This window comes from Macaca nemestrina, chromosome 12, assembly GCF_043159975.1.
Source record: "Macaca nemestrina isolate mMacNem1 chromosome 12, mMacNem.hap1, whole genome shotgun sequence".
Classification (NCBI taxonomy): domain Eukaryota; kingdom Metazoa; phylum Chordata; class Mammalia; order Primates; family Cercopithecidae; genus Macaca; species Macaca nemestrina.
In genome coordinates, this window is record NC_092136.1 from 373,127 (window position 1) to 395,542 (window position 22,416).

Genomic DNA, 22,416 nt, shown 5'->3' on the forward strand with positions numbered 1-22,416 from the left:
TGGCCTCCCAAACTGCCGGGATTACAGATGTGAGCTCTCATGCTCAGCCTTAATTATAAAACATCTTGGAGAAACCACAGGAGAAAGTATAGTGACCTTGGGTTTGGTGATAATAAAATACCAGCAGCACAATCCATGAAAATAAAAACTTGATCAACTGGACTTCATTACAATTAAAACTGTCTGCTGGGTGTGTGGCTCATGCCCCTAATCCTAGCACTTTGGAAGGCCAATCTAGGAGGATTGCTGGAGGTCACAAGTTCAAGACCAGCCTGGGCGACATAATGAGACCCCTCCCCCCCATCTCTACTAAAAATTAGGAAGAGGTAAGTTGGCTAATTGTGGTAGTACAAGCCTGTGGTTCCAGGTACTCAGGAGGCTGAGGCGAGAGGATTGCTTGAACCCAGGAGGTCGAGGCTGTGGTGAGCTACGATAGCACCACTGCACTCCAGCCTAGACCCCAGAGTGAGACCTTGAAAAAATTAAAACTTCTGCTTCGTAAAAGACGCTGTTGAGAGAATGAAAAGGTGAACCACAAGCTGTTAAAAATGTTTACAAAACGTCTATCTGACAAAGGACTTGTATTCAAAATATGCAAAGAACTCTTAAAGCTCAAGAAGAAGAAAGACAGGCTGGGCAGGGTGGCTCACACCTGTAATCCCAGCATTTTGGGAGACTGAGGCAGGACGGTTGCTTGAGGCCAGGAATTCCAGACCAGCCTGGGTAACATGGTCCATTAGTCTGTTTTCGTACTGCTATAAAGAAATACCCAAGACTGGGTAATTTACGAAAGACAGACGTAGAGACAGATAGTAACGATAAATGAGCATCAAGCCACGACGACAGGGAGGAACCTGAAATCCACGTTTCTAGAAATCCACGTTCCTAAGAGAGAAGGCCACGCACCGCAATTTCAGCTCGATGACCTGGAAGAGGTGAAATGATGTGGTAGTGAAAGCATCCGTTGTTTCCTGGGGAAAGGGGAGAGTGGACAGAACGCAGCATGCGTGTGGCAGTGAGGCCGCTCTGTGCTGCACCGTCCTGGTTGGTACACGAGACTGTGCATTTGTCCGAACCTGTAGAACTGGACAACACAAGAGCAGACCTTGTGCAGATTTTAAACATTCATTGAGGACATGGGGGTCCCAGCGGGGGAGGCCGACGGACGAGAATCTTAACTACTGCAAATGCATTCTGTGACCTTCCTGAAGGGTGTTCAGAGGAAGGTGCTGCGTAACTTTGGAAATGAGCAGCGTCTGTAAGGCCAGAGGCAAAAGGAATGACACTGACGCTGCTCTAGTCGATAAAGTTTTTCTCCACAGAGGTGCTGGGTGGCAGCTCTTGTCACTGTGGTGTGTGTGATGGCTGTGGGAGGGGAGTCTCTGGGTAATCAGAGGGAGGAGGAGGGGAGTCTCTGGGTAATCAGAGGGAGGAGGAGGGGAGTCTAGGTAATCAGAGGGAGGAGGAGGGGAGTCTCCGGGTAATCAGAAAGAGGAGGAGGGGAGTCTCTGGGTAATCAGAGGGAGGAGGCTGGAGTGACCCCTGTGATGGTGGATTACTATTGCACATTTAGCCCAGAAGAGACACAGATGGTTAAACAGTGTGTGTGCAGTGGTTAATGGATACACACGTATCTTGTTGCTCTGCAAGCTGAGGGGGACTAGAACCAGTTATGCTTGCAGCAGTGAGCACACCCAGGCCCAGATCCTGGTTCCTAGTGCCCTCCAGTCCATGGGGCCAGGGCTCTGTCTGACAAGAAATGGCTGATTCTAGCACCGGAACAAGAAATGCCCAGGATCAGCTGATCCTGGCAGTGCCAGGAAGTGAGGAGCTCGGCCGGGCGCGGTGGCTCACGCCTGTAATCACAGGACTTTGGGAGGCCGAGGCGGGTGGATCACGAGGTCAGGAGATCGAGACCATCCTGGTTAACATGGTGAAACCCCGTCTCTACTTAAAAAAAAAAAAAAAAAAAAGCAAAAAATTAGCCAGGCGTGGTGGCGGCGCCTGTAGTCCCAGCTACTTGGGAGGCTGAGGCAGGAAAATGGTGTGAACCTGGGAGGCGGAGCTTGCAGTGAGCCGATCGCGCCACTGCACTCCAGCCTGGGCGACTGAGCGAGACTCCGTCTCAAAAAAAAAAAAAAAAAGTGAGGAGCTCGGTGAACAAAACCCCACAGTCACAGGATTATGTCCCAGCGAAAGAGCCTCCCAGTGGCCAAAGAGCAACAAATCAATCAAGTAGTATTAGAATATAACCCAAAGTATAAAATAAACATGCACAAGCCCATACTGATATAACTGATTGAATAAATAGAGGGAAAGAGACCAACCGTCCCTGCAGAAGGTTTTCAGTAAATGAGGTAGAGCCCCCGTTCCAGGAGGTGGTGAGCTCCCTGCCCCGCAGTGCGCTGCGCGTGGTGACCTCCCTCCTCCCTGCCCCGCCGCGGGCTGTGCATGGCGACCTCCTTCCTGGGCGTGCAGCACGGAGGGGGCGGTGGGATGGGGACGCTGCAGTGGAGGTGCCCGCAGACACCCCTGGGCCCGGTGGTCAGGTCAGCATCCACTGGTCATGTTCACAGTGTGGCCGATGGTGAGGCTGCTGCCAGATCCTCCCAACCCTGACGACCCCAGCCCGGCCACACAGAGGCACAGCCCACCGTCTCACTAAGGAACGTTCCACAGAATTCCTCACCAGGCCTCCTCCAAACCGTCCAGGTCATCAGAGACAAGGAGAGTCTGAGAAACCGTCCCAGCCTAAGGGAGCCTGAAGAGACAGGACGAGCAGATGTCGAGGAAGAGATTGTTGGTGGGGGTGGATGAAGGGGGAAGGACGTCAGGGGAGAACAAAGGAGGCGTAGGCCTCGGCAGTCGTGTGGCAGCACTGGCTTTTTTTTTTTTTTTAATATTTGTTTATTTATTTTTGAGACTGAGTCTCGCTCTGTTGCCCAGGCTGGAGCGCAGTGGTGTGATCTTGGCTCACTGCAAGCTCCACCTCCTGGGTTCAAGTGATTCTCCTGCCTCAGCCTCCTGAGTAGCTGGGATTACAGGTGCCCGCCAGCACGCCTGGCTCATTTTTTGTATTTTTAGTAGAGACGGGGTTTCACCGTGTTGGTCAGGCTGGTCTCGAACTCCTGACCTTGCGATCCACCTACCTCGGCCTCCCAAAGTGCTGGGATTACAGGCGTGAGCCACCGCGCCCGGCCAGCACTGGCTTATTAATGGTGAGATGTTAATGGGAAAGCTAGGCGTGTGAGATATGGGAACTTTTACTATTTTTACAATAATTCTGTAAATTTAAAACCATTCTAAAATTAAAAACTTATTTTTGAAATGCAATATATTTGCTTTCCTTTTAAAGCACTTCCCTCATTCTTACCCAATGGACACACCTTCTCAAGTACTTAAGTAATTCTTTTTTTTTTTTTTTTGAGACTGAGTCTTGCTGTCACCCAGGCTGGAGTGCAGTGGCTTGATCTCAGCTCACCGTAACCTCTGCCTCCCAGATTCAAGTGATTCTCCTGCTTCAGCCTCCTGAGTAGCTGGGATTACAGGCTCCTGCTACCACACCCAGCTAATTTCTTGTATTTTTAGTAGAGACGAGAGTTTCATGTTGGCCAGACTGGTCTCGAACTCCTGGCCAGGTGGAACTTAGTGATCCACCTACCTCAGCCTCCCAAAGTGCTGGGATTACAGGTGTGAACCACTGCACCCAGCAAGTAATTCTTATGAACAAATTAGCCTTATAAAGTTGTCATAAACATGTGATGTGTGGCCAGGTTAGAGTCCCGTGTGACCTGGTCTGAGCTGGCCTCTGGGCGGCGTGCCTTGTCGGGGGTGCCATGGGCTGTTTCGGGGAGCACCAGCCTGTGGTGACACGCGCCTGTCCGGCGGATGGCGGCCTGGGGTGACGCGTGCCTGTCCGGCGGATGGCGGCCGGGGGTGACGCGTGCCTGTCGGGCCGATGGCGGCCTGGGGTGACGCGTGCCTGTCGGGCGGATGGCGGCCTGGGGTGACGCGTGCCTGTCGGGCGGATGGCGGCCGGGGGTGACGCGTGCCTGTCGGGCGATGGTGGCCTGGGGTGACGCGTGCCTGTCGGGCGGATGGCGGCCTGGGGTGACGCGTGCCTGTCGGGCGGATGGCGGCCTGGGGTGACGCGTGCCTGTCGGGCGGATGGCGGCCGGGGGTGACGTGCCTGTCGGCGGATGGCGGCCGGGGGTGACGCGTGCCTGTCGGGCGGATGGCGGCCGGGGGTGACGCGCGCCTGCACCAGGAGCAGCTTTCCTTGGCCAGTGCCCATGTTCCTGTTTTCATTTTTATCTTTTCTGGGGAGGACAGGAGATGATTTCAGTGTCTTTCCACTGAATGTTAACCACCCGCTCCATGCACTGTGGAGGCACAGCTGAGGTGGGGCCTGTCTGGCTTCAGGGGGCCCTGGAAGGTACTTTTCACACCTCCCAACCCTCAGCACTGAGAGACTTCGGGAGGGGCACCTGTGACAGGGACGCGGGTCCCACCTTGCTGAACCCAACAGCGAGGGCATCTCTGCTTCTGTCCCTGGAGGTTGACAGCAGTAGTGTGGGAGCTGGGGCCTGGGTGGAGACCGCGTCAGAAACTCTGGTTTCACCTGGGGGGCCATGAATGTCCTGCCAAGGGTGAGACCCTCGGGGCTCTGGGTGGAGAGCAGCACCTGCCCAGAACCACCAGACCCTTGTCCCAGCTGCACCAGGGGCCAGTGGCCTTGTGCCCTCCTCCATCCTCCGTCCTGCAAGCCTCCGGCGGGGCTTGGCCTCACCTGCCTCTGTCTACTCAGGACTTTCAGGACCAGGCACTCCTGCAGGCAGAGAGGGGAATTTCTCGGACTGAAGTTGTTATGAGGTATTTTTTAAGACTGTTGTCTTAAAAACAGATAGCTTGTCTCTGTGGCCCCCACGCAGCAGCTTCCTTCACGGCAGCCAAACCCAGAAGCAGCCCAGCGTGCGAACACACCGAGGTGTGACTGTCAGCACAGCACGACTGAGCCGTGGGAGGGACTGGGTGATGCAGCGGCCAGGGGGTCTCAGACCCCGAGCTGAGCACAAGCGGAGAGGATGGGTGCATCCGAATGCCTGCAGAGCACAGAACGGGTCCACGGAGCACATCCACAGAGCGGGTCCACAGAGCACATCCACAGAGCGGGAGCACAGAGCACGTCCACAGAGCAGGTCCACAGAGCACGTCCACAGAGCGGGTCCACGGAGCACATCCACAGAGCGGGAGCACAGAGCACATCCACAGAGCGGGTCCACAGAGCACATCCACAGAGCGGGAGCACAGAGCACGTCCACAGAGCGGGTGCACGGAGCATGTCCACAGAGTGGGAGTGCGGAGCACGTCCACAGAGCGGGTCCACGGAGCACGTCCACAGAGCGGGTCCACGGAGCACGTCCACAGAGCGGGTCCACGGAGCACATCCACAGAGCGGGAGCACAGAGCACATCCACAGAGTGGGTGCACGGAGCAGGTCCACAGAGCGAGTCCACGGAGCAGGTCCACAGAGCACATCCACAGAGTGGGTCCACAGAGCGGGTCCACGGAGCAGGTCCACAGAGCACATCCACAGAGCGGGTCCACGGAGCAGGTCCACAGAGCGGGTGCACAGAGCAGGTCCACAGAGCGAGTCCACGGAGTAGGTCCACGGAGCACATCCACAGAGCAGGTCCACAGAGCGGGTCCACGGAGCAGGTCCACAGAGTGGGTCCACAGAGCACATCCACAGAGCGGGTGCACAGAGCAGGTCCACAGAGCGAGTCCACGGAGTAGGTCCACGGAGCACATCCACAGAGCAGGTCCACAGAGCAAGTCCATGGAGCAGGTCCACAGAGCACATCCACAGAGCAGGTCCACAGAGCAGGTGCACAGAGCAGGTCCACAGAGCAGGTCCACAGAGTACATCCACGGAGCACATCCATGGAGCAGGTCCACGGAGCAGGTCCACAGAGCACATCCATGGAGCGGGTCCGCAGAGCACATCCATGGAGCGGGTCCACGGAGCAGGTCCACGGAGCAGATCCACAGAGCGGGTCCGCAGAGCACGTCCACAGAGCACATCCACAGAGCGGGTGCACAGAGCAGGTCCACACGTCGAATGTGGGGGCGGATGTGAGCAGTGTGCCTGTGGCCAGGGCTGTGTGTCTGCACGTCCACCAGCCTAAGCTGCTTCTCAGTGAAACCCACTGAGACTCTGGCTGAGGCCTGCCCCAAAGAGCTTTGCCGAGGAGGGAACCCCTCGCGCCCTCCTTCCCATGAGCCTGCGTCTTTGGTTGCAGCTACAGCTGTCATGCTTCCATCTTATGAATCACAGGAGTCCTGTTGGTGTTGGATGAGTTGACCCCAAAAAGACACAAGAACTCTCTAGAGACACTTCCTGGGGGTCCTGCGTGCTGGATCAGGGAGGCAGTAGCTCCTGACGCCTTCTTCCTATGTGGGCTTTGTGATCGCTGATGGTCACATGGGGGGCGTTTGGTGGCCTCTGTAGAGCGAGTGTCTTCCTGATGGGACACTGGGAACCACCAGCAGCCCGAGCACAAGGGCTCCCGGCCACTGGGCGGGCAGCAAATGTGAGGGCGAATGTTGGGCCCAGGGTGGTGGAGGTGTCCGGGCCTTGCCCGCCCCGGAGTTGCCCAGCTCTGCCCGAGGCCCTTCCTCCCGCCCCAGCATCGGGCCCTTCCTCCCCCCCCAGCTCTTCCACAATGGGTGTCTGGGGGTCCCTGCAGCCTCCCACCTCCCTCCTGGGAGAAGCCTGCACACACTGAGGGGCTGTTTGTTCTTTATTTGCAGAGGTATTGTGGCCAGTATTTTGGTTTTCTTATGTTTTGGAGTCACACAAGCTAAAGACGGGCCATTTTCCAGACCTCATCCAGGTAACTTGCCATTTCCTTCTCCGTGTGCCCCGTGGCAGTTCTGTTCTGAGCAGCCGTCTGTGTCTGTGCTGCTGGGTGTGAGTGTCCCGTCCTCCCCTCCGCCCGGCCCTCCCCAAGGTCTCCAAGGCCACTTCCCACGTGGACGAGGACGTGGCGTTCTCAGCTGGCCGTGTGCTCCTCCTCCAGCCACCAAGGGTCCCTCCAGGCCTTCTCTGGCCCTTTCACTCTTCCCTGTCCAGGGCTCTCCGGCCCTTATCTTCCTGCTTCTGCCTCCTCTTTCCACAGACCCGGTGGCAGAGGGCTCCAGGTGGGGCTGTGAGGCCGGGGACTGCAGACTCCAGGTGGGGCTGTGAGGCGCTGCCCACCCCCTGCCCAGCACATTCTGCCTCGGCCTCCACCCCACCTTATGGCCCTGACTTCTAACAAACCCTCGTGGGCCAGAGCTTCCCCCAGTCTCAGTGCGCTGTCCCCACGTCCCACCCCAGGGAGGGGCTCAGGCTTCTGTAGGGTTGGTGGTTTCCCCAGAGTGGCCACACAAAGTAATTAGAAACATAGTTTCTGGTTCAACAGGAGTAGGTATTATAGGAAATTTCAAAAATGCAAAAAATACTTAAAAATAAAACTACCCACAAATAATAACCACTGTTAAATTTTCACGTTTGTGTATATGGACATATTCACGACCTCGAAAGACTGGAATCCTGAACGTGTGGCTTCGTGCGTTCCCCACTTCAGGTTCAATAACTTCAGTCATTTTCTTATAATTTTTTTTTTTTTTGAGACGGAGTCTTGCTCTGTCGCCCAGGCTGGCGTGCAGTGGTGCGATCTCAGCTCACTGCAAGCTCCACCTCCCCGGTTCACGCCATTCTCCTGCCTCAGCCTCCAGAGTAGCTGGGACTACAGGCGCCCGCCACCACGCCCAGCTAATTTTTTGTATTTTTAGTAGAGACTGGGTTTCACCGTGTTAGCCAGGATGGTCTCAATCTCCTGACCTCATGATCCACCCGCCTTGACCTCCCAAAGTGCTGGGGTTACAGGGTAAGCCATTGCACCCGGCACTTCCTTACTGATTTTTTAAATGACTTTAGTCATTTAGGTTTAAATGACTTTAATCATTTCCTTACTAATTTTTTGACAGCTGAAATTTTAATGACTGCTTGTTTAGCTGTCATTTGAATGTACTACATTTAACCAATTTATTTAAGCCATAATACTGTATATTTAGAAAGTTTCCAGTTTTATTTTAATAAACTAGGCTGTGGTGAATTTTTTCCCTATGCTCTGTGTAAATATCTGATTATTCATTTAATAAAATGTCCCAGAAGTAAGTATTGAATTATAGGACACACACAGTTTAAGCCCGTGATACGTGTTATAAAATTGGCCTCCAGGAGAGCGGCGTCTGCCCCGGGAGAGCGGCGTCTGCCCCAGGGTCAGCGCCATGGTGGTGAGTGAAGCTTCCCCATCCCCAGAGGCCCTGAGCGGGGAGCCGTCCGGTGACCCAAGCAGGCTGCTCTCGCTGGCCGCTTCCTTTCCCAGGGCCTTGAGAAAGGGCTCCTTGAGTGCCTGGTGGGCCGCTCTGCTGACTGACAGCTGTGTAGGAAGGGCCCAGGGCTCTTGTCTGCCCAGTCGGCTGAGCACAGACGGTCTTGCCTCAGACGGGTTTGGATTGCTCAGCAGAGCAGTGGAACGTGCAGCGATAGTCTAAAAACTGCCTGTCACACAGTGAAAAGCCTGGTGCAGTTACATGTTTGTTGGGTGGATTTGGAGGGAAGAAGAGCTGCCGGAAGCTCAGCCAGTGGCCGTCCTTGCTTGGAGATGCACCAAATCCCTCCTGGGTGCCGGCATCACCGGGTGCTGGGACGCAGCCGTGAGTGGGGCAGACTGGTCAGCAGGCAGCAGCTTTTCCTGGCATGTGGCCCCGGCACAGGGAGAGACTCCCGGGAGGTCCTCAGCTCCGTGCAGTCTAGGAGCTCCGGCTGCAGGTCCCCTGGTGGGATGTGGAGCATCTGGGCCTGAAGGTCTTGATGCTTCTGAAAGCTCCAGCCATGGCTCCTCTGAGCTGTGGCTTGTCCCCTCCTGCTGGGCAGGACTGGGAGTTCCCAGGGTGTTCAGTTTTGGTTTGAGCTCTGCTCTACCTTTCTTCTGTTAGTTTAGTTTGCTTGGCATAAATTCCACGTTACTTTGCCAGTCTTCAATTTACTGATGGGGAAGCCTGTCCTGGAGCCACCTTCTTCCACGTGTCTTGTTAACTTGGGGGCCGGCAGGGAGCCCTCAACCCTCTGCAGTCACAACACATTGAAGTGGACAAGTGAATCCTGTGCAGCGGAGGTTCTGGGAGGGGCAGGGAGAAGGGTTCTCCAGAAAGGTGGTCCCTGTGGGCTCTGCCCACCTTCTTCCCACTCCCCTGGGTCTGGCCCAGGAATGCCCAGTCCGGCGGCTGTAGCCGTAGCCATTAGCGACTGGGCCTCATGAGGAAGAGTGGAAATGAGCCCAGCCCGGCCGTGGAGGGAGCCGCTTTCTTTGGAAACTTGAGTTGGCTGCAGCTCGGAGGGAGGCGGAAGGTCCTGGGCCACTGAGACGGGCACCCCTTCTGTGTAAACTGCATTTTCTTCCTGGCTCCCTCTGAAGGCTGAGTCAGCCACAGTGTTGTCAGGGCTGCTGAGGCTGCCTGTCTGTCTTTCCCCTGTGGTGTGATGTTTAGAAAGGCAAACGAGCGCTGGGGGCTGGAGGTGGCCCTGGGGTCAGGGAGGTCTGGAGTTGCTCCGGGGAGCGAGGCAGGAATGCAGACCAAGGGCCTGCTGGGTATTCGGAGGCGGCAGCCTGGTGCTGGTCACATGTGAAGCCTGAGTGGGGAGAGGAGTCCGAGATCACCTTTCTGATCTGGGGCCTTCCCCAACAGGAGAAATGTGAGAAAGATTCGACTCGGCAGTGGCGGGGAGGGAAGTTAGCCCCGGACGTGGTGACCTGTGGCCCACTCAGAACATTGTGGTTTCATGGGTATAGCTGTCCCCTCAGAGAGCGCCTGCAGGCCGGGCACCTGCTCCGAAGGCGTCCCCTTCAGTCAGCGTCAGAGAATGCCAGCAGGCCGGGCACCTGCTCCGAAGGCGTCCCCTTCAGTCAGTGTCAGAGAATGCCGGCAGGCCGGGCACCTGCTGCGAAGGTGTCCCCTTCAGTCAGCGTCAGAGAATGCCGGCAGGCCGGGCACCTGCTCCGAAGGCGTCCCCTTCAGTCAGCGTCAGAGAATGCCAGCAGGCCGGGCACCTGCTCCGAAGGCGTCCCCTTCAGTCAGTGTCAGAGAATGCCGGCAGGCCGGGCACCTGCTGCGAAGGTGTCCCCTTCAGTCAGTGTCAGAGAATGCCGGCAGGCCGGGCACCTGCTCCGAAGGCGTCCCCTTCAGTCAGTGTCAGAGAATGCCGGCAGGCCGGGCACCTGCTGCGAAGGTGTCCCCTTCAGTCAGTGTCAGAGAATGCCGGCAGGCCGGGCACCTGCTCCGAAGGAGTCCCCTTCAGTCAGTGTCAGAGAATGCCGGCAGGCCGGGCACCTGCTGCGAAGGCGTCCCCTTCAGTCAGTGTCAGAGAATGCCGGCAGGCCGGGCACCTGCTGCGAAGGCGTCCCCTTCAGTCAGTGTCAGAGAATGCCGGCAGGCCGGGCACCTGCTCCGAAGGCGTCCCCTTCAGTCAGTGTCAGAGAATGCCGGCAGGCCGGGCACCTGCTGCGAAGGCGTCCCCTTCAGTCAGTGTCAGAGAATGCCGGCAGGCCGGGCACCTGCTGCGAAGGTGTCCCCTTCAGTCAGTGTCAGAGAATGCCGGCAGGCCGGGCACCTGCTCCGAAGGTGTCCCCTTCAGTCAGTGTCGGGCGAGGGCTGCCCCAAATTAGTCTCACCACGACCTTTAGCTCTTGGGCCACTGGGAAGTGTTCAGGTTCTCACCCCGCACGTGAGGAATCAGTTTGTGATCTCAGCTGTCTGTCTTGGGTCCCAGACCTCCCTAAGCAGCTTTTCCGAAGAACACCAGGGCGTTTGTATTTCCTGCCGATGGAGGGCGGCTTTTTGTGAGCCATGGTGGCCGTCTTCCCCTGAGTACGTCGGGGCCTCCTGCGTTTGGTCCTAAGAACTCACGTCTGCGTGTCTTGCCATGAGCTGCTCGGAGCCGTGGGAAGTCAGGAATTGAGGGATGGTTTCACATTAGAAGTCTATTAACGTAACTCATCACATCAACATGAAAAAATTAATCCCCTTAAATGCAGAAAAACAAAAATTCATATTCATCTATGACAAAAACTTAACATACTGGAATTTAAAAAATTTTTTAACATGATAAAAAAGTATCCTAGTCTGGGCAACATGTCAAAACCCCATCTCTCCAAAAAAAAAAAAAAATTAGCTGGATGCGGTGGCAGTCACCTGTGGTCCCAGCTACTCAGGAGGCTCAGGTAGGAGGTCGCTCGAGCCAGGAGGCAGAGGTTGCACCAAGGTTGCGCTCCAGCCTGGGCGACAGAGACTCCATCTCAAAAAGAAATATCCACCAGAAACCTACCCCAGACTTAATGGCACAAGGTTAGAAGCGTCACTGGTGAACAGGACAGGGATGTTTGCTGACTGATTCTGTGCAGCAGTTCACGGGCCGAAGATTTAAGGGCTGGAATGGAAAAAAATGAAGAAAAAAATTCACTTTTTAGAGGGAAATTGTGCCTAATTCTCAGTTACAGCTTTATAAAGGCTCTCCAGGGACCTGTGAGGGGCCCAGAAGAGACCGGGTGTGAAGGAGCCAGGAGCCAGCCTGGGGCTGAGCGGGGCCCGGAGGCCTGGGCCGGGCGCACTCACCTTCTGTCATCTGTCTTTGTAGCTTACTGGAGGTTTTGGCTCTGCGTGAGTGTGGTCTACGAGCTGTTTCTCATCTTTATTCTCTTCCAGGTAAGCCGTGTTTCTGGGTTGGATACCTGGGAACTTAGGTGACGGTCTGGCCCCAGGCAGGGTGACAAAGGAGGCCTTGCCCACCCGGCCCTCGAGTGATGGGAGGAAGCAGGGCCGGACCTCAGAACGTAGGCCGAGCCGCGGGGGCCTCCAGGAGCATCTGTGTGGCCCTCGAGTGATGGGAGGAAGCAGGGCTAGACCTCAAAACGTAGGCCGAGCCGCGGGGGGCCTCCAGGAGTATCTGCTGGTGGGGGGCTGACTGTGGCCGTGTAGCAGGGCCACACCTAAGTGTGGACACAGACGAGGGCAGGGCCAGTGGTGCAGCTGCCAGGGTGGCTTTGCCCACAGCTGTCTGAGTGCGGGTAGGGACTGGGCGTGAAGGGAGCAGCAAGGGACCTGCGATGCAGGCCAGCATGTGTGTGGCCAGGGCACATCTGGGCCTCAGAGGGGCCCCCAGCGCCCAGAGGGACAGGGTCTTTGTGTCTGTGTTTTGTGGTTGACCAGTGTGGCTGTGTGTGCTGCTTCCCCATCCTGACCACCTTCCGCAAGACGGGCGGGTGCGGGTGGGAGATGCAGCTCCTTTGTAATTCCTGGGTCAGGCTGTGTTGCTGCCACAAATGCTTACTTTATTAATACTCTCTGTTCCGTTTAACTCAGTTTAAACACACATTTTGGGGCTGTCTTCAGGTTACAAAGGACTTTGCTATTCCCAGTCTTAAAACTCTGTCAGTGCGTGACCAGATTTTTTATCATCATGGCAGAATTGGCTTTTCTGGGGTAGTGTACGTTCTATGAATTTTAGCATTTGTGTGGACTTATAGAAACACAATTAGGATGTACAACAATTCCACTGGCCCCAAAATTCATTTGTGTTACCCCTTGGTAGTCGTACCCGCCCCTGACCCCTGACTGCTGGTGAAGGACGCTTCTGTCTCTGAGAGTGTCCTATACACGGAATCATGCAGTGGGCAGCCTCTTCCCGCCCTGCACGGTGCCTCTGAGGTTCATCCAGGTTGCATGTGTCTTCCCATGCTCCTCTTTCTTTTAGTATTTATCTGTTTTTGAGATGGAGTCTCACTCTGTCACCCAGGCTGGAGTGCAGTGGTGTGATCTCGGCTCACTGTAGCCTCCACCTCCCGGGTTCAAGTGATCCTCCTGCCTCAGCCTCCCAAGTAGCTGGAATTACAGGCACCCGCCACCACCCCCCACTAATTTATTGTAATTTTTAGTTTCATCGTGTTGGCCAGGCTGGTCTTGAACTCCTGACCTCAAATGATCTGCCCGCCTCAGCCTCCTGAAGTGCTGGGATTCCAGGTGTGAACCGCCCTGCCGCCCTGGGCTCCTCTTTCTTGGCAGTGACAGTTTCTCAGGCTCCTTGTGTTTGGTGACCTGGACAGTTTTGTGGATTGGTCAGGAATGTAGTGGAATACCCCTCAAGTGACATTTGAAATTGGACAGTGTGAGTCCACCCAGGTTGTTCTTTTTCAAGATGGTTTTGAATCATCTGGATCTCTTCCATTTCCAAACAAATGTGAGGATCACCCTTTCCAGTTCTGTGGAAAGAACAGGTGGAATTTTTTATAGGGATTGCATCGAATCTGCAAATCTGTTTTGGGAGTAGTGTCATCCTAACAATATTAACTCAGTCCTTGAAAATGGGATGGCTTTCTGTTTATTTAGGTCTGTAATTTCTTCCAACAATGTGTTAGAGTTTTCAGGGTTTAAGTTTTGCACTTCCTTTATTACATTTACATCCAGTTATCTTATTCATTTTATGCCCTTGTAAGTGGAACTGTTTTAATTTTACTTTTGCATTGCTCATTACTAGTGTATGGAAATGTAGCTTATTTTTGTGACTGGTCTTGCATCCTGCAACCTTGCTGAACTTATTAGCTCTAAGAGTTGTGGGGTGTTGGGGTAGATTCTTAAGAATATGCTATAGTCAAGATTATGTCTTCTACAAATAGAGTTTTACTTCTTCCTTTCCAGTCTAGATGTCTTTTATTTTCTTGTGTAGCTGCGCTGGCCAGAACCTGCAGCTCAATGTTTCCTAGAACAGGCAAGGATGGGCTTTTTTTTTTCTTTTTTTTTGGAGACAGGGTCTTGCTCTGTTGCCCAGGCTAGAGTACAGTTGTGCGATCATAGGCCTCCACAGCCTCTAACTTCCCAGGCTCAGGTGATTTTCCTGCCTCAGCCTCCTGAGTAGCTGGGACTACAGCCATGTGCCACCACGCCTGGCTTTGTTTTGTTGAGACATAGTCTTGCTTTATCACCCAGTCTGGAGTACAGTGGCATGATCTTGGCTCACTGCAACCTCCACCTCCCAGGTTCAAGCTATTCTCGTGCCTCAGTCTCCGAAGTAGCTGGGATTACAGGCACGTGCCACCACACCCAACTTTTGTATTTTTAGTAGAGACAGGGTTTCACCATGTTGGCCAGGCTGGTCTCAGAATTCCTGGCCTCAAGTGAGCCACCGCACCTAATTTTTAAATTTTCTGTGGAGGTGAGGTTTCGCCATGTTGGCCAGGCTGATGTCAAACTCCTAGGCTCAAGCTATCCATCCCCCTTGGCCTCCCAAAGTGCTGGGAGTATAAATGTGAGCCACTGTGCCTGGCCAGATGGACATTCTTACCTGATTCCTGATCTTAGGGGAAAAGCATCCGGTCTTTCCCCACTGAGTGTGTTAGCTGTGAGTTTTTCCTGGATCTCCCTTACCGAGTGGAGAACGTTCTGTGAGTTTTCATAGATCTCCCTTACCGAGTGGAGAACATTCTGTGAGTTTTTCATGGATCTCCCCTACCGAGTGGAGAACGTTCTGTGAGTTTTTCATGGATCTCCCTTACCGAGTGGAGAACGTTCTGTGAGTTTTTCATGGATCTCCCCTACCAAGTGGAGAACGTTCTGTGAATTTTTCATGCATCTCCCCTACTGAGTGGAGAACGTTCTGTGAGTTTTTCATGGATCTCCCCTACCAAGTGGAGAACGTTCTGTGAGTTTTCATAGATCTCCCTTACCGAGTGGAGAACGTTCTGTGAGTTTTTCATGGATCTCCCTTACTGAGCGGAGAACATTCTGTGAGTTTTTCATGGATCTCCCCTACCGAGTGGAGAAAGTTCAGAGTTTTTCATAGATCTCCCTTACCAAGTAGAGAACATTCTAGTATATTCCTAGTTGGTTGAGTGTTTTTATCATGAAAGGTTGTAAGAGTTTTGTTACATGTTTTTTTTGCATCAAGTGAGATGATCATATGGGTGTTTTTCCCCCTTTGTTAATATGATGAATTACATTTATTTTCTTATCCTGAACCAACCTTGCATTCCTGGGATAAATCCTGCTTGGTCGCAGGGTGTGCCTTTTTACATATTGCCGGACTTGCTTTCCTAGCATTTTATCTGAGATTTTTGCATCCATATTTGTAAGAGATACTGTCCTTTAATTTTCCTGGAATGTCTTGTTCTGGCTTTGGCACCAGGGTTTGTGAGGATGTGTCTGATGTTTTCTCATGATTCATCTGGGGTGAAGGCACACACTGGCACCATCACCATGATGCACCTGTGGTGCTGTGGACCTTGACCACCAGGTGAGGTGTGTCTGTCAGGCTTTCCACGGTCAATCCGTAGTGCATTCTCCACAGGGGGTCACTGGTGCAGCCTGCACAGAGGGGAGTTTCGTTGCCCTCCTTGGAGTGTGCGTCTGTGCGCTACCTGGAACTCTTGTGCACGGGAGAGATCCTGCTTCTCTTCCGTTAGGTATTCCCTCACGTGTTTGTTTACGTCAGTGCGGAATTACAGATACGTGTCTTACACGTGGATATTTATTTCAGCGCTGCTGTATTTATCATGGTGCCCAAATTCTTTTGCCTTTGGGAGTTTCCACTTGGTTCCTGTATTGCTTTCACACGCCATCACTGAGTTTTTGGCTTTTTGTTTTGTTTTTCTGAGCACATCCTGACTTCCTAGCACTGCGGGATGCTCCAGGCTCCTCCTGTCCACTCCCTACCCCAGTCCTGGAATCAACCCCTTCTCTAAGAGCCCTGGGTCCTTCCTGAATATTAGGGACTGAGACCTGGGTGCTGGGTGGGCTGCGTGGTCCTGGGTGCCACAGCTCACTGTGTGCTCAGACGTCTGTAAATGATGTAAACCTCCCTTGAGGTCAGGCCCAAGAGCCTACCTTGCCCCAAGGCCAAGAGGTGCATCTGGCTGATGCCAGCGTCTGGGTGAGGAAAGAGTGATGCCCCACAAGGGTGACTTCTGTGAGGGTGTTGGCCAGAGCACATGTGTGGGGAGGGGCCGGGGGTGGGGCTGCGCAGCAGGAACTCGGGGCCCCGTCCCACTGCTGTCTGTCCAGTGGTCCTAGTCCCCCATGTCCTGAAGCGCACCTGTGCCCACCTGGCCCCGGGGAGCACAGGTGTGGAGACTTGGGTTGTCGTGCCGGGGGTTCCTTCTGTACGCGCTATCCCACCAGGATTTCCCTGGGGTGGGAGGGCTGCTGAGACAGGGCGCTGCCCTCCTCCAGGGTGACTGAGATGCAATTTACAACCATGATCTCCCGGCCGGGTGCAGTGGCTCACGCCTGTAATCCCAGCTCTTTGGGAGGCCGAGGCGGGCGGATCACGAGGTCAGGAGATGGAGACCATCCTGGCCAACACGGTGAAATCCCGTCTCTACTAAAAATACAAAAGAAAAAAAATTAGCCGGGCGTGGTGGCGGCGCCTGTAGTCCCAGCTACTCTGGAGGCTGAGGCAGGAGAATGGCGTGAACCCGGGAGGTGGAGGTTGCAGCGAGCTCAGATCGCGCCACTGTACTCCAGCCTGGGCGACAGAGTGAGGCTCCGTCTCAAAAAATAAATAAAAAATAAACAACCATGATCTCCCGTTTCAAGTTGCCACCACTAACTCTAGCCCCACTGACGGGGCACTGGCCTTGCAGACTGTCCAGGACGGCCGGCAGTTTCTGAAGTATGTTGACCCCAAGCTGGGAGTCCCACTGCCAGAGAGACACTATGGGGGAAACTGCCTCATCTATGACCCAGACAACGAGACTGACCCCTTCCACAACGTCTGGGTAAGACGCCGGGAGCCCTGAGGTGGATCCCTCCCCAGGTGTGGCCTGTGCCGGACCAGGCACCATCCATGCTCCTGCCTTGCCCCCCGTGCCCCTTGGCCCACATGTGGGGTCTCCTCCTGGCCCAGAGATGTGCTGAGGCCCTGTCCGTTTGGGTGGTGCTCACGATGGCCGGGCCCCGCTCTCTAGGCTGTCAGGGACGTGGTCTCCACAGGCCACAGCAGCACCTGTGAGTCCCTGGCCTTCTTCCCAGCGTCTGGCAGGTGCTGCTCGGTTGTGGGTTTGACCTGCCAGTGTGGGGGGTGGGGGTGGCTGTGCCCCAGGGTCAAGGGTCACACCCTGTCGCCCACAGGACAAGCTGGATGGCTTCGTTCCCGCGCACTTTCTTGGCTGGTACCTGAAGGTACGGCACCTCCTCTTCGCGGCCACCCTGCCCCAGTTCTCAGGCCTGCCCTGTCCTCTGGGCCCGTGGGGTTGAGCTCAGGGTGCTCTGAGTGTGGTGGGAGGGTGTCGCGCTGCATCCTCCCTGGATCCCTGGAGCCGAGCCCGGACCCTGGCCGGGTCCTCACTCCGTCCTCAGGGTGGGGGCGGCGGAGAGAGGCAGCAGGGCAGGAAGTCCCGGCCCCACCTGGGCTCAGGCACTGCCCCGTCCCACTTCTGAGGGGCCCTGTGCTACCTGGGGGGCCAAGAGCGGTACCCGCTGGACCCTGCAGCGCACCCGGCAGCCCCTGCATGCAGCCTCGGCTGGCTTGGCAGAGGGACCAGTACCCCGGCAGTCTGGTGTCAGGCCCCGGGCATGGGGATGCTGCCTTGTTTGCTGACAGTGATAGCATCGAGGCTGCTGGAGGGGCAGCCACCCCGCCCACACTCACCCTGAGACCTCGCTGGGGGGCCGCCCACCCACACTCACCCTGAGACCTCACTGGGGGGCCGCCCACCCCACACTCACCCTGAGACCTCGCTGGGGGGCCGCCCACCCCACACTCACCCTGAGACCTCGCTGGGGGGCCGCCCACCCCACACTCACCCTGAGACCTCGCTGGGGGGCCGCCCACCCCACACTCACCCTGAGACCTTGCTGGGGGTCCTGCCAGTGCTCTCAACTCCAAGAATGTTGCCAGCCGGGGTGGGGGCCGTGTGCACCCGTGGGCAAGGCCGAGCATGGCAGCACATCCCACACTCTGGTTGACCCTGGCACCCGCAGACCCTGATGATCCGAGACTGGTGGATGTGCATGATCATCAGCGTGATGTTCGAGTTCCTGGAGTACAGCCTGGAGCACCAGCTGCCCAACTTCAGCGAGTGCTGGTGGGACCACGTAGGTGCCGGCAGAGCCCCCAGGGCAGTGGGTGCAGGCTGAGGGGCATTCTCGGTTCCCCTGTGCCCTGCTGGGGTCTTCCTCAGGGGCCCCGTTACCCCCCAACCCCTGCGACGAGTGCTGGCCCCTCCCCGCAGTGGATCATGGATGTGCTTGTCTGCAACGGGCTGGGCATCTACTGCGGCATGAAGACCCTCGAGTGGCTGTCCCTGAAGACGTACAAGTGGCAGGGCCTCTGGAACATTCCGACCTACAAGTACGTCGTGGGGGCTGCAAGGGCAGGGCTGGGTGCGGGTTACCCAGAGGTAGCCTCAGCGTCTGTGCCCCAGCGGACCCCGAGCACCAGGCCTGTCCAGCGTGCGGCTCAGCGGGGTGACTGCGGGGCTTTGCCTCCCGGAACCTCCCGTCTGACCCGTTGTCACTTGAGCCTGGCCGCCCCTCATGGTGGCCACGGCGTCTGACCCACTCACCTCGCTCCTCAGTCTCCGGCGGGCCTGGCTCAGGGGCTCTGGGATCCTTCCGTGCTTCTCCCTCCCCTGGTTGCTTTGGTTATGAAATAGTTGCTGGTACTTTGTCATTATGACTTTGGAATTTTAAAAAGATACAAAAGTCTAAGGAAAGGCCTGGGGGGCGGGGGTCTCCCCTCCTGCCTGTGGGTGCCCCGGCTCTGCCTGGACACCTCTGCACACGTGGCCAGCTCATGGCGCCGTGGAGCGCCCTCTGAGGCGCTGCGGCCGCTGCTCAGACTGGAAGAGACTGAACAGCAGAGGGCTGTGGGGAGGCAGGGCTTGTGGCTGTGTGGCCAGACCTCAGAGAGCGGCCAGGCAGCAGCTGGGTGACCAGGAACAGAGTCCGTGGCCCGATGCCGCAGGGTGGGGCCGGGTGACCAGGAGCAGAGCCAGCCCGTTGGCGCAGGGCGGGGCCGGGTGACCAGGAACAGTCTGTGGCCCGATGGTGCAGGGTGGGGTTCGGTGGGCTGCCGTCCTCAGGCTGCCGGCTCTGTGGTTCCCAGGGGCAAGATGAAGAGGATCGCCTTCCAGTTCACGCCCTACAGCTGGGTTCGCTTCGAGTGGAAGCCGGCCTCCAGCCTGCGTCGCTGGCTGGCCGTGTGCGGCATCATCCTGGTGGTAAGGCCGGGCTGCCTCGCGACGGCGTGGCGGGCTGGGGGCCAGAGCTGGTGCTCACCTTCTCCTCCCCTAGTTCCTGTTGGCAGAACTGAACACGTTCTACCTGAAGTTTGTGCTGTGGATGCCACCGGAGCACTACCTGGTCCTCCTGCGGCTCGTCTTCTTCGTGAACGTGGGTGGCGTGGCCATGCGCGAGATCTACGACTTCATGGATGACCCGTGAGGGCTGCGGGGGGCCGGGCGGAGACACCCCCGGGGCGGGGGTCCGGGTGGAGACACCCCTTGGGGGCAGGGGGCCGGGGAGCAGAGACTGGGAGGCTGGGGCCTGGGCAAGGCCTCCTGGAGGACCCTGGGGGGCCCGGAACGCTGAGCCCCCTGCTACCCCTGCAGGAAGCCCCACAAGAAGCTGGGCCCGCAGGCATGGCTGGTGGCGGCCATCACGGCCACGGAGCTGCTCATCGTGGTGAAGTACGACCCCCACACACTCACCTTGTCCCTGCCCTTCTACATCTCCCAGTGCTGGACCCTCGGCTCCGTCCTGGTGCTCACCTGGACCGTCTGGCGCTTCTTCCTGCGGTGAGTGGTGGCGGGCGGGTGTGTTCCGAAGGAGGGCTGCTGTCCGGGTCTCTTGGCGCAAGCGCTGTGGGAGTTTGGTGGTGGTGGTGCCTCCTGTCCCTGCTCCAGCCCTCTGGCTGCTTCTGTGGGAGGGGCCTTTCCTGACCCAGCCCTCGGGTCCTTCACTCTGCACTGGTGGATCCAGGCTCCTCAGGGCTCCAGTCAGCCACGGCTGCTGTCGCAGGGCCAGGGTACCCGGCCCCCACCCAGCCCATCCTGGACCTCCACAGGGATGAGGTGCCAGCTGTCCGTGGGGCCTGCAGTGGGGGCTGGTGTGGAAGCAGGTGATGACACTGCCCCCTGCCCCCAGGGACATCACTTTGAGGTACAAGGAGACCCGACGGCAGAAGCAGCAGAGCAAGGATGACCGGGGCAGCGCCGTCGGCAACGGGGACCAGCACCCGCTGGGGCTGGACGAAGACCTGCTGGAGCCTGGGGTGGCCGAGGGCGAGGGGCCACCAACTCCAAACTGACCTGGGCCGTGGCTGCCTCGTGAGCCTCCCAGAGCCCAGGCCTCCGTGGCCTCCTCCTGTGTGAGTCCCACCAGGAGCCACGTGCCCAGCCTTGCCCTCAAGGTTTTCTTTTCCTTTTCTCCCGTGCATCTGGCGAGGCTGAAGGCAAGGGGTGGAGGAGGCCCCAGCGCAGCCTCATCTCCGTGTGTACACGTGTGTGTGTGTGTACACATGCATGGCCACCTGTGGTGTGCACGTGTGCTCTTCTCCAGTGCCGGGAGCTGGCTGGCGTGGCAAGGGTGTGCTCTGGGGCAGCGTGTCCCTCAGGAACCAGGTCCTCCCTCCCCTTTCTGCCTGGTCAGCCCCGTGGCCTCTGGCCCACCAAGCTCCGTGTCACTCAGCCACGGCATGGCCCCGGCAGGGACATCACAGTACCCCTTCTGCACTCCGTGGGCCCCGGGTGCACTGAGGCCTGGAGGAGTCCACCCTGGCTCCACATCCACCTCCGCAGCTCACGTGGGCGTTCGTCCACAAACACTCCATAGCTGAGAGGCAGTGGATCCAGGCGGCGACGCTGAGCCATTTCCTCAGAGCCTTCCTTTCACACAGACCGCCCTGGAGGACACGCGGACGGGGTCAGAGATCACTGAGCTGGCCCCTCCGGGGGGCCTGGAACCCGGATGCTGGGGCCATGACGCCTCTGGCTCCGAGTTGAGGGTCATCTTCACGAGCAAAGAGAACCAATAAAGTGACAACGAACGTCTGAGGCTTCCAGCCCTCCCCGCAGCTCCCCGTGTCCTGCTTTGGGGTCCAGTGCAGCCCCCCAGCCTGCTCTCACACCCAGCGCCCACTTGGGGAAAACCACAGAGGACGGGAGGCACCGGGGTCAGCCTCAGCCTCTGCGCCTGAGCAAAGACTTGGCGCCCGCCCCGCCCTGCCTCCCAGAGAGAGCAGGTGCCGGACGCAGCCCCTCCCCCAGGCCCCAGGAGGGTCCAGCACCCACCCTCTACTGCGTTTGTCCCAGGGCCGGCGACCACTGGGCAGTGGACACAGGATTCCTGGAGAGGGGCAGCTGCCTTCTCGGGCCACTTTTTTTTTGAGATGGAGTCTTACTCTGTCACCCAGGCTGGAGTGCGGTAGCACCATCTTGGTTCACTGCAACCTCCTCCTCCCAGGTTCAAGCAATTCTGCCTCAGTCCCCCAAGTAGCTGGAATTACAGGTGCCTGCCGCCACTCCCGACTATTTTTAGTATTTTTAGTAGAGATGGGGTTTTACCACATTGGCTAGGCTGGTCTTGAACTCCCAACGTCAGGTGATCCACTTGCCTCGGCCTCCCACAGTGCTGGGATTACAGGCGTGAGCCACCGTGCCCAGCCAGGCCACTATTTTTTAAACTTTACCATGAAAATTTTCAAACACAAATGGAGAGAAAAGGGGTTCCCTGAGCCCGGTTCCTAGCAAGGGGGAGGTAAGGGGTGTCGGTGGCTGGTTGGACACAGCCTGAGGGGACTCCAGGAGCCAGATGCACCCACACTGCCTGCTCTGCCTCAGGGCCCCAGGCTTTAAACAGCTTTACTTTTTTTCTTTGACTACTTTTGGGGAAATTTTCAACCCCTGTATGTCAAGGGCTGTAATGTGGAGCACACATGAGAGCAGCCTCCCGGGCTCGGCAGGAAGATGTCCTGTGTGGCCACCACGCCCGGTGCCCAGCAAATCCCTTTTCCAGTCACAGCTACTCACAGCTTTGGCCTCTGCGGCCCTGCCCTGTGCGGCAGGACACACGGGGCCTCAGCATCTGCTCTTTGCAGGTGGCAGCTTTGACCCCTCAGGAGGAACTCCCCACTGTGGGGGCCCCTCTCCCCTCCCTCACTCCTGTGGGACCCCACTGTCACTCCACCCATGCTCTGCATCCCCCGATGCTCTGAGCCCCGTGGCGGCCGGTGGCGTGGTGGCAGGCGGGGGTGACGGTGGTGGCCGGCGGGGGTGGCGGCCGGCGGGGGTGGCGGCCAGTGGGGTGGCGGCAGGCGGG

At 57.1% G+C, this 22,416-nt stretch overlaps 1 protein-coding gene across 2 annotated transcripts in view; it reads left to right on the forward strand.

The window, feature by feature from the left end:
• The window catches only part of LOC105494131 (phosphatidylserine synthase 2), a 40,335-nt gene extending 19,169 nt beyond the window's left edge, over positions 1 to 21,166 (forward strand). For both annotated transcript variants that reach the window (XM_011762263.3, XM_011762262.3), the window contains exons 3-12: positions 6,814 to 6,896; positions 11,744 to 11,811; positions 16,740 to 16,874; positions 17,227 to 17,277; positions 18,079 to 18,192; positions 18,330 to 18,448; positions 19,205 to 19,319; positions 19,393 to 19,538; positions 19,710 to 19,895; positions 20,245 to 21,166. In XM_011762263.3, coding sequence (XP_011760565.1) covers positions 6,814 to 6,896; positions 11,744 to 11,811; positions 16,740 to 16,874; positions 17,227 to 17,277; positions 18,079 to 18,192; positions 18,330 to 18,448; positions 19,205 to 19,319; positions 19,393 to 19,538; positions 19,710 to 19,895; positions 20,245 to 20,407 — 1,180 coding nt within the window. In that variant the 3' untranslated portion in view covers positions 20,408 to 21,166. The remainder of the gene's footprint in view (positions 1 to 6,813; positions 6,897 to 11,743; positions 11,812 to 16,739; positions 16,875 to 17,226; positions 17,278 to 18,078; positions 18,193 to 18,329; positions 18,449 to 19,204; positions 19,320 to 19,392; positions 19,539 to 19,709; positions 19,896 to 20,244) is intronic.
• The last annotated feature ends 1,250 nt before the right edge of the window (positions 21,167 to 22,416 follow it).